The 12476-nt window shown below is 41.5% G+C and overlaps 1 protein-coding gene across 4 annotated transcripts in view; it reads left to right on the forward strand.

Annotated features, from left to right (window-relative positions):
* The window catches only part of HERC2 (HECT and RLD domain containing E3 ubiquitin protein ligase 2), a 219079-nt gene that overhangs the window by 117074 nt on the left and 89529 nt on the right, over positions 1-12476 (forward strand). For all 4 annotated transcript variants that reach the window (XM_036856965.1, XM_036856964.1, XM_036856963.1 and 1 more), the window contains 8 exons: positions 1432-1574; positions 5186-5453; positions 5599-5735; positions 6217-6315; positions 7825-7993; positions 8097-8222; positions 10081-10189; positions 10307-10446. In XM_036856965.1, the coding sequence (XP_036712860.1) occupies positions 1432-1574; positions 5186-5453; positions 5599-5735; positions 6217-6315; positions 7825-7993; positions 8097-8222; positions 10081-10189; positions 10307-10446 (1191 nt within the window). The remainder of the gene's footprint in view (positions 1-1431; positions 1575-5185; positions 5454-5598; positions 5736-6216; positions 6316-7824; positions 7994-8096; positions 8223-10080; positions 10190-10306; positions 10447-12476) is intronic.

Consider the following 12476-nt stretch of genomic DNA (forward strand, 5'->3'; position numbering starts at 1 on the left):
TATGTGGGTCCTGAGCTTTGTAAGGAGCTCAGTGTTTATCGAGGACTGTGGGGCTAAAGCTGGAGAGGTCAGTTGAAGTCATGTGATAGAGTGCCCTGACTACCAGAATGAGAGGTAAGGCTGACTGGGGAAGCTGTGGCAGCGCCTGTCATGACAAGGACTCATGTTGAGGAAGATAAATACATACGCTAGTGAGTTATAGGAGTATTTGAAACAGGGAGATCATGGAGATGGGGGCAATTGTGTCAAGTGATAAGGTGTCTTCCAGAGGAAGGCATGAAAAATGGAAAGAAGGTATCAGTAGACACTGTGATGGTGTAGTCTTTTCGATGATATCTTTTTGGAAAACTAGTGAAAAGTCAAAGATGGCTAATGTTTCAAGCTTGAGTTATAGGGAGAATAGGGAGGAGGGCTGTTGACAAAAATTAGAAAGTCCAGTGGAGCGTGGGGTGTTTCGTTTTGTTTCCTAGACTTAAGAGGGCATTATGAATTTAATTATAACATGCTGAGTATGAGGTAAATCTAATGAAAGTGCAGATTCATTCCGTATTAGACATTAGGGACCTTGAAGATAATCCACAGTGGTATTAGAAGATCAGGAACCAGAGCCCAGGGAATTGGATTGGCTGTTCTGTGGTCACCCCGATGAGGAGCTATGGCAGCACTGAATCAGGATTACCATCCCACGCTTGGGGCAGATCAAGGGCTCCAGATGGAGCCTGTCTAGAACAGGGCTTAAAAAATCCACCACAGCCACCTGTTTTACAAAGTTTTATGGGAACATAGCCGCACCTGCTTGTTTACATGTCATCTCTGGCCACTTTCACACTTCAGTGGCAGAGTTGAGTAGCTGTGACAGACCCTGTGGTCGGTAAGCCTAAACTGTTTACTCTCTGGCACTTCGAGGCGATTTACAACCTCTGGTCTAGAGGATTAGTTGAAATTGTAACCAAACCTGGCTATCAGTGGTCCCAGGGCAAACAAGAAGTGCCAGACACCTCACCCGAAGCTGCTCACATTACAACAAAAGACATCACCCTGACCACACGTCATGATTGGAATTGGTGTCAGTTTATAGTCTGAACAAGGTTAACAGAAAAACCATCGCTAGAGATACAAACTTGGGAGTGTTCATAGAAGGGGTTTCTGGAGCAATGAGTGAGCACCAAGATGGAGAAGGTTAAGAACTGGACCAAGGGCAGGAATCTGGGAGGTAGCTTTGGTTGGCTCTAAAGACACAGACAGATGAACTAAAGAAGGACTGAGGCCAAAAAGCAGGGAGTGGAAAAAGCCTTGAAGATTTTGGTTACCTGATGCTTGATGAGGTAGAAATCATACCTGGTTTAACATGCTCAGTGCACTATCTTTTGTAGTAAGGAAATGTTTGCTGTTGAAAATGCGGTGTCATCCATATTTTGTTTTTAAATTCAGATGATGGAGCAGCTGCATCCCCTGACCTTGGGGACATGTCTCCTGAAGGGCCACAACCCCCAATGATCCTCTTGCAGCAGTTATTGGCCTCGGCCACCCAGCCATCTCCAGTGAAGGCCATATTTGACAAACAGGAGCTTGAGGTACAGTCAGTAGCCTTGGCAATTTTAATCCAGTGCATTAGATTGTGAACAACTTTTTTTCCTAGATGTGTATTTTCTTACGGATATAGTCTAATTTTAAATGATATGCCAAAATAATTCTTATGACTAGGTAGGTTTTAACCATGTTTGTCATAGAATATTACAATACTAGTTAGAGAATGAATGAGTTACAGTTTAATCTTATTTAGAGTTTCTGTGAATTATCTGTAAAAATCAACTAGATTCAGCATTTGGGTTAATGCTCAAATATTCGTGGAGGGATCTTTTTCCAGGAAATATTATTATTGAAAGAGCCCCATTAGACCTAGGAATATGGCACTTGCTCATTTGTTTCACTCACGCCAAAGCCTGTCTCGAGCATGCCTTGTTGCTGCCAGGCTCTCAGCCAACACCCTGTTTTGGAGCATGTGCACTGCACTGCATACTCAGGGGTGGGGCTGTGGGCATGTTCCCACAGAAGAGACTGACATCTGACCACGTCTAAGCATGATGGGAACTATCATGGCCCACCACGTGGAGGACTAGATATTTTAAAAAATACTTCTTGCTTTGTACTACATCAGAAATTCTGGACAAAGTATCAAAGACAAAAACAAAACCTTGAGGGCTTCCCTGGTGGCGCGGTGGTTAAGAATCCGCCTGCCAATGCAGGGGACACGGGTTCGAGCCCTGGTCTGGGAAGATCCCACATGCCGTGGAGCAACTAAGCCCGTGCGCCACAACTACTGAGCCTGCGCTCTAGAGCCCGTGAGCTGCAACTACTGAGTCCGCGTGCTGCAACTACTGAAGCCTGTGTGCCTAGAGCCTGTGCTCCGCAACAGGAGAAGCCACTGCAATGAGAAGCCCATGTATCGCAACTGAGAGTAGCCCCCACTCACTGCAAGTAGAGAAATCCCGCGTGCAGCAGCGAAGACCCAGCACAGCCAAAAATAAATAAATAAATTTAAAAAACACACACACAAAAACCAAAACCTTGAGTGCTCAATTTGGCAGGCAGACAATACCGTAGTAGAAATCTTCAGAGACTAAGACCCTGTGGGGAGCCAGGATCCAGAGTGAGCTAGGAAGCTGGTGGGGGGCAAAGGGAGAAGGCAGGAAATGTTGGGCATGGGGGCAGCAGGAGAGGAGGGTGCCGGGCCTTCTCCAAGTAGGCCTGAATGCCAGCTACTCCTTAGGTCTGAAAACTTGAGATGGGAGATCAGGTGAAAGTTGCTGCAAGGCTGTGTTGCCAGTCACCTATCAGATAAAAACAGGACACTGAGCAATGAAGAGGGTGTTGGGCAGATGCACCCCAGAGCCATGCTGGGAGGTGCCCAGTGTTACGGGGAAAGATAAGACTCGGAGGAAACAAGGAGACCTGGAGTTGTCCTTTAAGAACCGGGAAGGGCTACTGTACCAGAGAGAGAGCTTCCATTGCTTTGCCTCCATTGATTCTGATGGAAATTCAGCTGACATTCTTATTGTTCTGTATGAAATGTCTTTCATTTCCTCTGGCTGCATTTAGTATTTTCTGTTTTTCTTTTTGTTTTCTGCAATTTGACTAAGTGTGCTTATGGTGTAGGTGGTTTTTCCCCCTTATACTCCTTGGGGTTTGCTTAAGTTACTTGTAGCTCTGACTTGATTTTTTTTCCCCCCCCACCAAATTTGGATACTATTGACTATGATATTTTTTCCTGTCCCACTCTCTTTTGTTCTTTTCTAAGATTATTGCTGTAGTTTGCTAGATTATTAATGAGTTTCTGTTATTTTTAAGTCTCTTGGTTAAATGACTTGGTTAACTGTACTGAACTGTTTTAAAGGTCAGGGTGTGCTGCTTTATTGGGTCTAATCTGCTGTAAGCCACCTAAGAAATTCTTTATTTTATATTTTCAGATCTCATATTTCCATTTGGTTCATATTTTATAGTTTTATCGTTCTTGACAGTTCCCATCTCTTCACCCTTTATATCTATCTTTTACTGTATATTTTAAAACATATATCTGATTGTTATGTTAAATTTCTTATTTGCTAATTCTATTGCCTAGGCCACTTGTTGGTCTGCTACCAGTGGCAGTTTTTCTTCTGATTATTGATTCTGCTTCTTTACATATCTAAAAAAAATTTATTGTATTCTGGATGTTTTGGATATTATGTCGTATGGGCTCTGGGTCTGTCACCTTCCTCTGGAGAATGAGGAATTTTATTTTTGTAGATGGTTCAGTACCTGGTAGTTTTCCTCAGTCTAAGGAGGCCTGTTTCTCGACTTTTTGGTGATGATTTATTTTTGTTTGGCCCTTAGTCCTGGTTCCTGGTCTCTAATTCTGTGGGATTTAGAATCTCTTCTGAGGTTTCAGTGGAGACCTTTACATCTTGAGCAACGTGCTGAAACTTGGTTGGACTGGGATGTCACACCGTCTCCCTAGCACTGGGCCTTCCAGCAGTTTCTTTTGGCTGGGTTCTTGAGTCTCACACACGCTCAGTTTTGCCGCCCGCCAAAGATTTGAGGGTAGACCGCATGTGCATTTTGTGGTTCTCCCTCACCTCTACTTGCTCTGGCAGGCCGCTGTCCAGTGACAGTGCCCCTGTTAGCGGCTTGCCTGTGGGCTTCCCTGTGGTCAAGGTTGCACCTGTTCCTGTTTTCTCCGGGACCTTCAAACAGTTTTTAAAAATATTTTGTCCAGAATTCATAATTATTATCACGGCAGAGGCTTAGTCCAGTTCCCTCTCCATTACCAGAACCAGAATCCCTAGTTCGATCTGGTTCTGAGTTGTAAGCTTTTAGGAAGCCTGTCACTTCCGAGTTATTTGGACTTCACAGCAAAACCCTAGGCTTTTGACACTTGCTAAGCACTGGAAGGCCCAACGGTGTCTTCTGTTTCCTCCGAATGCCTTCCACACGTGTTCAGTTAAAAAAAAAAAAAAAAGCAAGTCTCAGTGCTGTGAGAACAACTGAAGAGAAGGGGCAGAGAGCTGCAAGTGGACCAGGGGGAGGGCTCCCTGTCTGGAGGCAGGCAGTTCCCAGCTGCAGGCCACGGTGATGCATGTGTTCATTGATGCACTGCAATTTGTTACCCAGTATTCTTTATTTCCCTCATTTTTTTTATACCGTGTTTAACCCCCAGAGTGGCTTTTCTGCCTTTGAATAGTTGGGAGTTGATTTGGTGGCACACGAGAGGGTCCTGTGCCATCTCTGACCTGCGTGCAGAGGGAAGAAAGCGGGAGGCTGTGGGCACTGACCTGTCACGGGGAAGGGTGGGGGTCCCTTTCTCCCGCCCCATCAGGCCTCTCACCTGTGTTCGCTCGCTCAGCGTTCGGGGCTGCTGTGAAGTTTCCTCAGTGGACATTGATAATTAGCTCATTTACTAGGTAGACTCTGTGTGTACTGAAGCAGGAGTTACTTGACCATTGAATCTTTCCTCTGCATTGAACTACGAAAGTTGTCTTTGTTGGTTTTAAACATGTTTTATCCATTCATTTAAAAATACACGTGTAAGCCAGGGCTTTCTGTAGTTTTGTACTGTAGTTCATAGTAGTGGTCTGTACTTTCCATTTCCCTGGGCTTCTCAGTCCCCTGATTTAGAAACCCCCAAGCTCCGCTCTCATTTGCCCAGGCTGCCGCGTTGGCCGTGTGTCAGTGTCTGGCTGTGGAGTCTACTCACCCGTTGAGCCCTGTGTTTGAAGACTGCAGCTCCAGCGAGGCCACGACGCCTGTCCCTGTGCAGCGTGTTCGCCCAGTTAGAGCGAAGAAGCACAAGCAGTCTCCTGGTCCTGCTCTGCCTATTGTGGTTCAGCTCATGGAAATGGGGTTTCCTAGAAGGAACATCGAGTTTGCACTGAAGTCACTCACTGGCGCCTCTGGGAATGCTGCTGGCTTGCCAGGTACTGGGTTTTCCTTGTGGGTGTCGGACTTAATGTGCCCACCCATTTGTTTGTAGGCTTCCCGTGAAATGCTAACGTCAGAGGCCCCTCGGGAGGCAGGCGCTGTGGTCCTCACCGTGGTTGTGCTGTGTGTGCTTGCTCCTAGGCGTGGAAGCCTTGGTTGGGTGGCTGCTGGACCATGCTGACGTGCAGGTCACGGATCTCTCGGATGCAGACACGGGGTCTGAGGAGTGTTCAGACGAGGAGGTGGTGGAGGATGTGGATGACACGGCCTATGCTGTGGTCAGTGCTCCCCTCATGCCCATCTGTCCTGAGCTCTGGATTCCTGTGCACCACTCCATGGGCCCCTCTGCGGTTCTGCTGGGCACGAGGCAAAGCTACGAAGTGCTGCCTGGGTTTTCTGTCTCTTAATTACTTTTAGCTTTAAGACAGACCCTTGTTCCAACATCCAATGATGTTGGGTAGCCGTTAGAGAAGATCTTAATAAAAAATCATTATTTACAGGACACATTGACTTCTGATCTGAGCCAGTTGTTTTATAATTTGGATATGGCTCAGAAATTTTCTATACTTTCAGCTTTTGAGATTTATTCTGCTTACAATCCTGTTGCTATTAGTCTCTTTTAAATGAAGAATTTTATAGTGAAAACATAGGATAATATTTTATACTTTCTTTTTTAATATTACAGATTTCACAAACTACTTTCTTTTTAAGTAGGTTTATCTGGTTCACCATTTAAAAAAATGTATTTGTCTTTTGTAGTCTACTGGTGCTGTTGTAACAGAGAGCCAGACGTATAAAAAGCGAGCTGATTTCCTGAGTAATGATGATTATGCTGTGTACGTGAGAGAGAATATTCAGGTGAGTAATTGTCTTAGGCTGGAACTTTGTTTAGGTTTTCATTCAGCAAATGTCTGAGCATCTCAGAAAGCCAGAGAGGGAGGGTGCAGCACCCAGCAGGGGAGGCCACTGTGGCTGCAGCAGAGGACGGGGGAGCAGAAGATGAGCAAGGGGGGGCGGGTACCAGAGCCAGAGAGCAAAAGGGGCTCGTCCACAGTGACGTGGCGCACAGCCCTGTGCTTCTCGGTGACCCCCGTTTCGGACACTTTTACAATCTGTTTTTGCTTTTTAAAAAAAAATGTTATTCTCATTGCCATCTAATTTTAAACATTTAGTTATGCTCTTTATGTAGTCCTTTCTAACCTTAAATCCTTTCTTTTCCTGTTTTAATTCTTCTGTTCTAGTTAGTATACTTCTGGGGAAATCCCAGAAATCATCTCATTTCTCATGTAAATATGTCAACAATATGTATCACTAATAGATAAAGGATTTTATTTTTAACATAACGACATTACTGTTACCTAGCATTGCCTAACAGAATAAACAATAATTCCTTACTATCATCTTATATTTAAAGCTTGCTCAGATTTTCCCAATTTTCTCAAAAATGGCTTGTTATAGTCATTTTTTAAGAGTTGGATACGAACAAGATCACGCATCTCACATTTGGGTGATGTGTCTTTTTACCCTAGAACAGTTTCTCCCTCTTTTTTTCCTTTTCATGCCATTTATTTGTGGCTAAAATTACGTTGGCCCACATCTTCCTCCCTCTCCTCTGCACCTCCTGTAAAGTCAAAGTGAGGGCTGGAGGGTGAGTGGACTCGGGCTGCATCTTGGGAAAGAATGTATCGTACGGACCAACATGCAGCATCACTTGTCTTCTACGCCATCCGTTCTCTATTAAATTGTCCATCTTGGCGCTTCAGTAGCCATTAATGTCATTATCTAGACCCATCAAGAAGGGTCCCACAATAGTGATTTTCTAAATTTGTCATCCCTTCCAAATTTATTAGCTGGAGTTCTGTTCGTTGAAGAAAACTTTCTTATCAACTCTGGTTGATAAACTATAAGATAGTTTGTATACACAGAAAAGGCAGAATAAATGGTTGTTTTTTGTTTGTTTGCTTGTGTTATCAGTTTTCATAGTGGTGAATTGGTGCCCTGGTACTTAAAAAGATGACCAAGAACCTTTATTTTGCTTATTATCATTATGATGAATTTATTGGCTGTTATGGATTTGATGTGTTTCAGCCATTTTCCTTTTGGTCAGGTTGTTCTTTTGAGGGACCCCATTAATCTTTGATAGCTCCCTTGCTTGATGGCACGAGTTGATCCAAATTCATCTTGTATATTTCCTGCCCCAGACATCAAACCAGGCAGTTTCCTAAAGAGCCCTGGTTCCTTTTAGTGTAAAACGATTCTGAGAGCATGCTGGGGGGGTAGAGGAAATTTTTCTTGGGACTAGAGTAATACTACTTACAATTGATCATTTTACCTGTATACTGGACTGGATTTTTACCTTAATTTTAGGTGGGAATGATGGTTAGATGCTGTCGAACATACGAAGAAGTGTGTGAAGGAGATGTGGGCAAAGTTATCAAGTTGGATAGAGATGGATTACATGACCTCAATGTGCAGTGTGACTGGCAGCAGAAAGGAGGCACCTACTGGGTTAGGTATATTCATGTGGAACTTATAGGTGAGAACATTCTTCATTAAGTTCTTTTGTCTTTCTTAGTTAGATTCAGAGCTCCCAGAAATGAATGCTAATTATAGTTCATTTTTTTAATTGGAATCTCTAGGCTATCCTCCACCAAGCTCCCCTTCTCACATCAAGATTGGTGATAAAGTTCGCGTCAAAGCCTCAGTTACCACACCGAAGTACAAGTGGGGATCTGTGACTCATCAGAGTGCGGGGGTTGTGAAAGGTAATGTTCCCCAGGCAAGAAAACTCCCAAGTGCCAGCTTTTCATCAGCTAATGTAACTTTTTATTTTTTCATTCAAGGGCAAGAAAAACAAGTGGAAAGCAAGCCTTATGATACATAAATAGTGTTGTTTTGCTTTTCAGTGCTCTGTAGACCAGGAGTACACCTGTTGTTGGACAGAGTCAGATGTATTAACTCACTGCAACTTGGGAGGATGCATACCCTGGAAAATGGGGTGTCTCCATAAGTGGGTGTAACGAAGACTAATGGGGTTTGCATTGTGTATTTTGGGAGGGGTTCAAGGAATGGGGTAATTCTAAGAATCTTAATGAAGATTATTTAGAAGGAAGAACAATGGACTCACAGTGAGGTTATGATGAGCAAGGAAGCAGAGCAGCCAGGATGGGTTTGTGGTTTGGATTAGATTGAATGTGACCAGATATGTTAAAGAGTAGTTCTGGTTTTATCTCAGTCTGTTACAGTGTCAGGGTGGCCTTGTCTAATGTTGGGGTTCTGTAAACTTGTTCTGTCCATCCTTCTGCCAAATGGCTAGCTTCCTCAGTGTTCTTCTCTCTTTTCTTAATGCTGTGTAAGAATTTAGGACTAAATTTAAGAAATGGATGTGTGCAAATGTTACGAGTTAGCAACTGGAAACACAAAATTCTCCTCAGCTTATATTTAATCTGATATTCTTGAGATTTCAGATCAAACACATGGCATAGTTTAAAAGGTATACTGTGTCCATTTTAACAATTGCATGAGAAATGATCCAAGTATATGTGTGGTTTTATTTTATCTTTAAACTCCCTCAGTGCTATTTTTCTTCGTTTTTTCTTTTTCTTTCTTTTTTTTTTAAAATATGTGCTGTGTTAGTTTTGTTTTTTTTTTAAACTTTTAGGTTTATTTATTTATTTATTTATTTATGGCTGTGTTGGGTCTTCGTTTCTGTGCGAGGGCTTTCTCTAGTTGCGGCAAGTGGGGGCCACTCTTCATCGCGGTGCGCCGCCCTCTCACTGTCGTGGTCCCTCTTGTTGCGGAGCACAGACTCCAGACGCGCAGGCTCAGTAAATTGTGGCTCACGGGCCTAGTTGCTCCGTGGCATGTGGGATCTTCCCAGACCAGGGCTCGAACCCGTGTCCCCTGCATTGGCAGGCAGATTCTCAACCACTGCGCCACCAGGGAAGCCCTCTTTGTTTTTTCTTGTTTCAGTCTTGTAGAAAACTCTTACTGTCAAACAGCTTAGATTAGAAGTGGCTGCAATGGTGGTACAGGAGTGTTAGTATTTCTTAGGTTACATAAGAACAAATAAGCTATTTAACATTTTACTTTAACAGTTTTCTTTACTTAAGAGATTCTTCAAAGTTTTACAAATCAAAACAAAGATAAATTTAAATAATAACTTGGTTTAGAAGTTAATGTTTGGAGTAGCTTTCACCAAAGGGCAATAGATGTCTAAACGTTATTAATGTAATTTTTATTCCCTCAGATAACTGAATGGAGTTTTTGCTTGGCGTAATTAAACAAACCTTCTTATTGCGGAAAATTTCAAACATACACAGAAGTAGAGAATATAGTATACTGAGCTTCTGTGTACCCATCACCTGGCTTCAACAGTTGGTGAACTCCTGGCCAAAGTTGTTCATCCATGATCCCCTCCCTCCGTTATTTTGAAGCTAATCCCTGATTGACATCATGTGTTAGTTCATCCATAAGTATCTTAGTATGTCTCTCTAAAAGAGAAGTACTCTTTGTAAAACAGAAATAACTATAATATAATATCCCATAGCTAGGTATAGATATTTTAATTTTAGGTTTTTATTGGTGACAAAGATGTTCCAGACAATTTCTATTCTGTCCTAGCTTTCAGTGCCAATGGAAAAGATGTTATTGTCGACTTTCCTCAGCAGTCTCACTGGACTGGGCTGTTATCAGAAATGGAGTTGGTACCTAGTATTCATCCTGGCGTTACGTGAGTTTTTATTTTTATATTGCTAGATTTGTTTGGGAGGGATGGTTTTCTTTGGAATTAAATTTAATAAATGACCTCAGCTTTTTCTTTTCAACTCAATGGCTATTTTAAAAACAGGTGTGATGGCTGTCAGATGTTTCCCATCAATGGATCTAGATTCAAATGCAGAAACTGTGATGACTTTGATTTTTGTGAAACTTGTTTCAAAACCAGAAAACACAACACCAGGCATACATTTGGCAGAATAAATGAACCAGGTATAGTAGACTGGTTATGTTCTCTTTCATCAGACTATGATTAATGAGATAATTATTGTGGAAACAAATGTACTTAACTTTGCTCTTTAAAGTTCATATTTATATGGTGAGCACTGTACTGTGTGCACAGCAGAACAGGAAAGATGGTCCTACCCACTTGATGAATTGCTGCTTTTTCTTCAAGCAATGAGTGGTCACTGGAGCTAGAATAACAGGGTTTGTTTGCTTGTATTTCCATAAAGAACAGTAAAAGGATCTCAAGAAACTAGTAAACGTTTCGTTGGATGGGATGTGGGATTGGAGAGACGGAGAGTGAGTCTTTTTATTTGTATATCTTTTAGTATATATTTTTTTATTATGGTAGAATATATACAACATAGAATTTGCCATTTTAATCACTCTTAAATGTACAATTAAGGGAATATTGCACACTGTCATCACTATCTATTTCAGAGACTTTTTCACCATTCCAAAATAGGAGTGTACCCATTAAGCAATAATCCCCATTCTTCCCTCCCCCAACCCCTGGCAACCTCTAATCCACTTTCCATCTCTATCAATTTGACAACCCTAGGTACCTCATGCATAAGTGGAACCACACAAAATTTGTGTTTTTGTGTGTCTGACTTCTTTCACCTTGCATTAGGTTTCCAAGGTTCATCCATGTTGTAGCATGTGTCAGAACTTCACTTCATGGCTGAGTAATAGTCCATTGTATGTATATACCACATTTTGCCTATCCAGTCATCTCTTAATGGACATTTGGGTTATTTATACCTTTCGGCTATTGTGAATAATGTTGCTGTGAACATTGATGTACAAATCTGTTTGAGTCCCAATTTTCAAAACTAGGAGTAGAATTGCAGGGTCATTAGGTAGTTCTTTAACTTTTTGAAGAACCGCCAAAATGTTTTCCATACTGGCTGCACCATTTTACATTCCTACCAGCAATGTTTTTGCTGTTCCAGTTTTTCCACATCCTTACCAACATTTGTTATTTTCTTCTTCTTTTTTAAAATTATAGCCATCCTAATGGGTGCAAAATAGTATCTTATGATTTTGATTTGAGTTTCCCTAATGACAAATGACATCGAGCCACTTTTCATATGCTTTTTGCCATTTGTATATCTTTTGCGGGGGGGGCATGTCAATTCAATTTTAAAACTTTTGATATTGAGTTGTAGGAGTTCTTTATATGTTGTGGACATTAAATCAGATATGTGATTTGCAAATATTTTATCCTATTCTGTGGGTTGTTTTTTCACTCTCTTGATGGGATTCTGTGATGCAGTTTTAAATTTTAATGAAATTTAATTTATTGTTTCTTTTGTTGCCTGTGCATTTGGTGTCATACTTACTTCTGGGTCAACTTAAGAAATCATTGCTTAAATCCAGAGTTGTGAAGATCAGCCCCTATGTTTATAAGAGGTTTATAGTTTTAACTTTAATTTAGGTCTTTGAACCACTTTGAGTTAATTTCTATGCATGGTATAATGTATAATTTCATTCTTTTACATGTGTATCCAGTTTTCCCAACACTATTTGTTAAAAAGACTGTCCTTTCACCATTGAATGGTCTTGGCAGCCTTTTTGAAAATCAGTTGACCATAGATGTGAGAGTTTTTTTTCTGGGCTCTTGATTCTATTCCATTGGTCTATTTGCCTATCCTTACATCAGTACCACACCATACACAGTGATTATGATAGCTTTTGTAGTAAGTTTTGAAATTGGGAAATGTGAATCCTCCAACTTTGTTCTTTTTCAAGATTGTTTTTTGACTATTTGGTATCCCTTGGAAGTCAATATGAATTTTGGGATGGATTTTTCTGCATCTGTAAAAAACAGTATTTTGGTAGGAATTGCATTGACTCTGTGTATCACTTTGGACAGAATTGTCAGTTGTCTTTCCATTTACTTAGATCTTCTTTAATTTCGTTCAGCAGTGTTTTGTGATTAGTGTATAAGTCTTAGGCGTTCTTGGTTAAATTTATTCCTAAGTGTTTATCTTTCATGCTATATTAAATTAAAT

The sequence above is a fragment of the Balaenoptera musculus genome, chromosome 7, assembly GCF_009873245.2.
Source record: "Balaenoptera musculus isolate JJ_BM4_2016_0621 chromosome 7, mBalMus1.pri.v3, whole genome shotgun sequence".
Classification (NCBI taxonomy): Eukaryota; Metazoa; Chordata; class Mammalia; order Artiodactyla; family Balaenopteridae; genus Balaenoptera; species Balaenoptera musculus.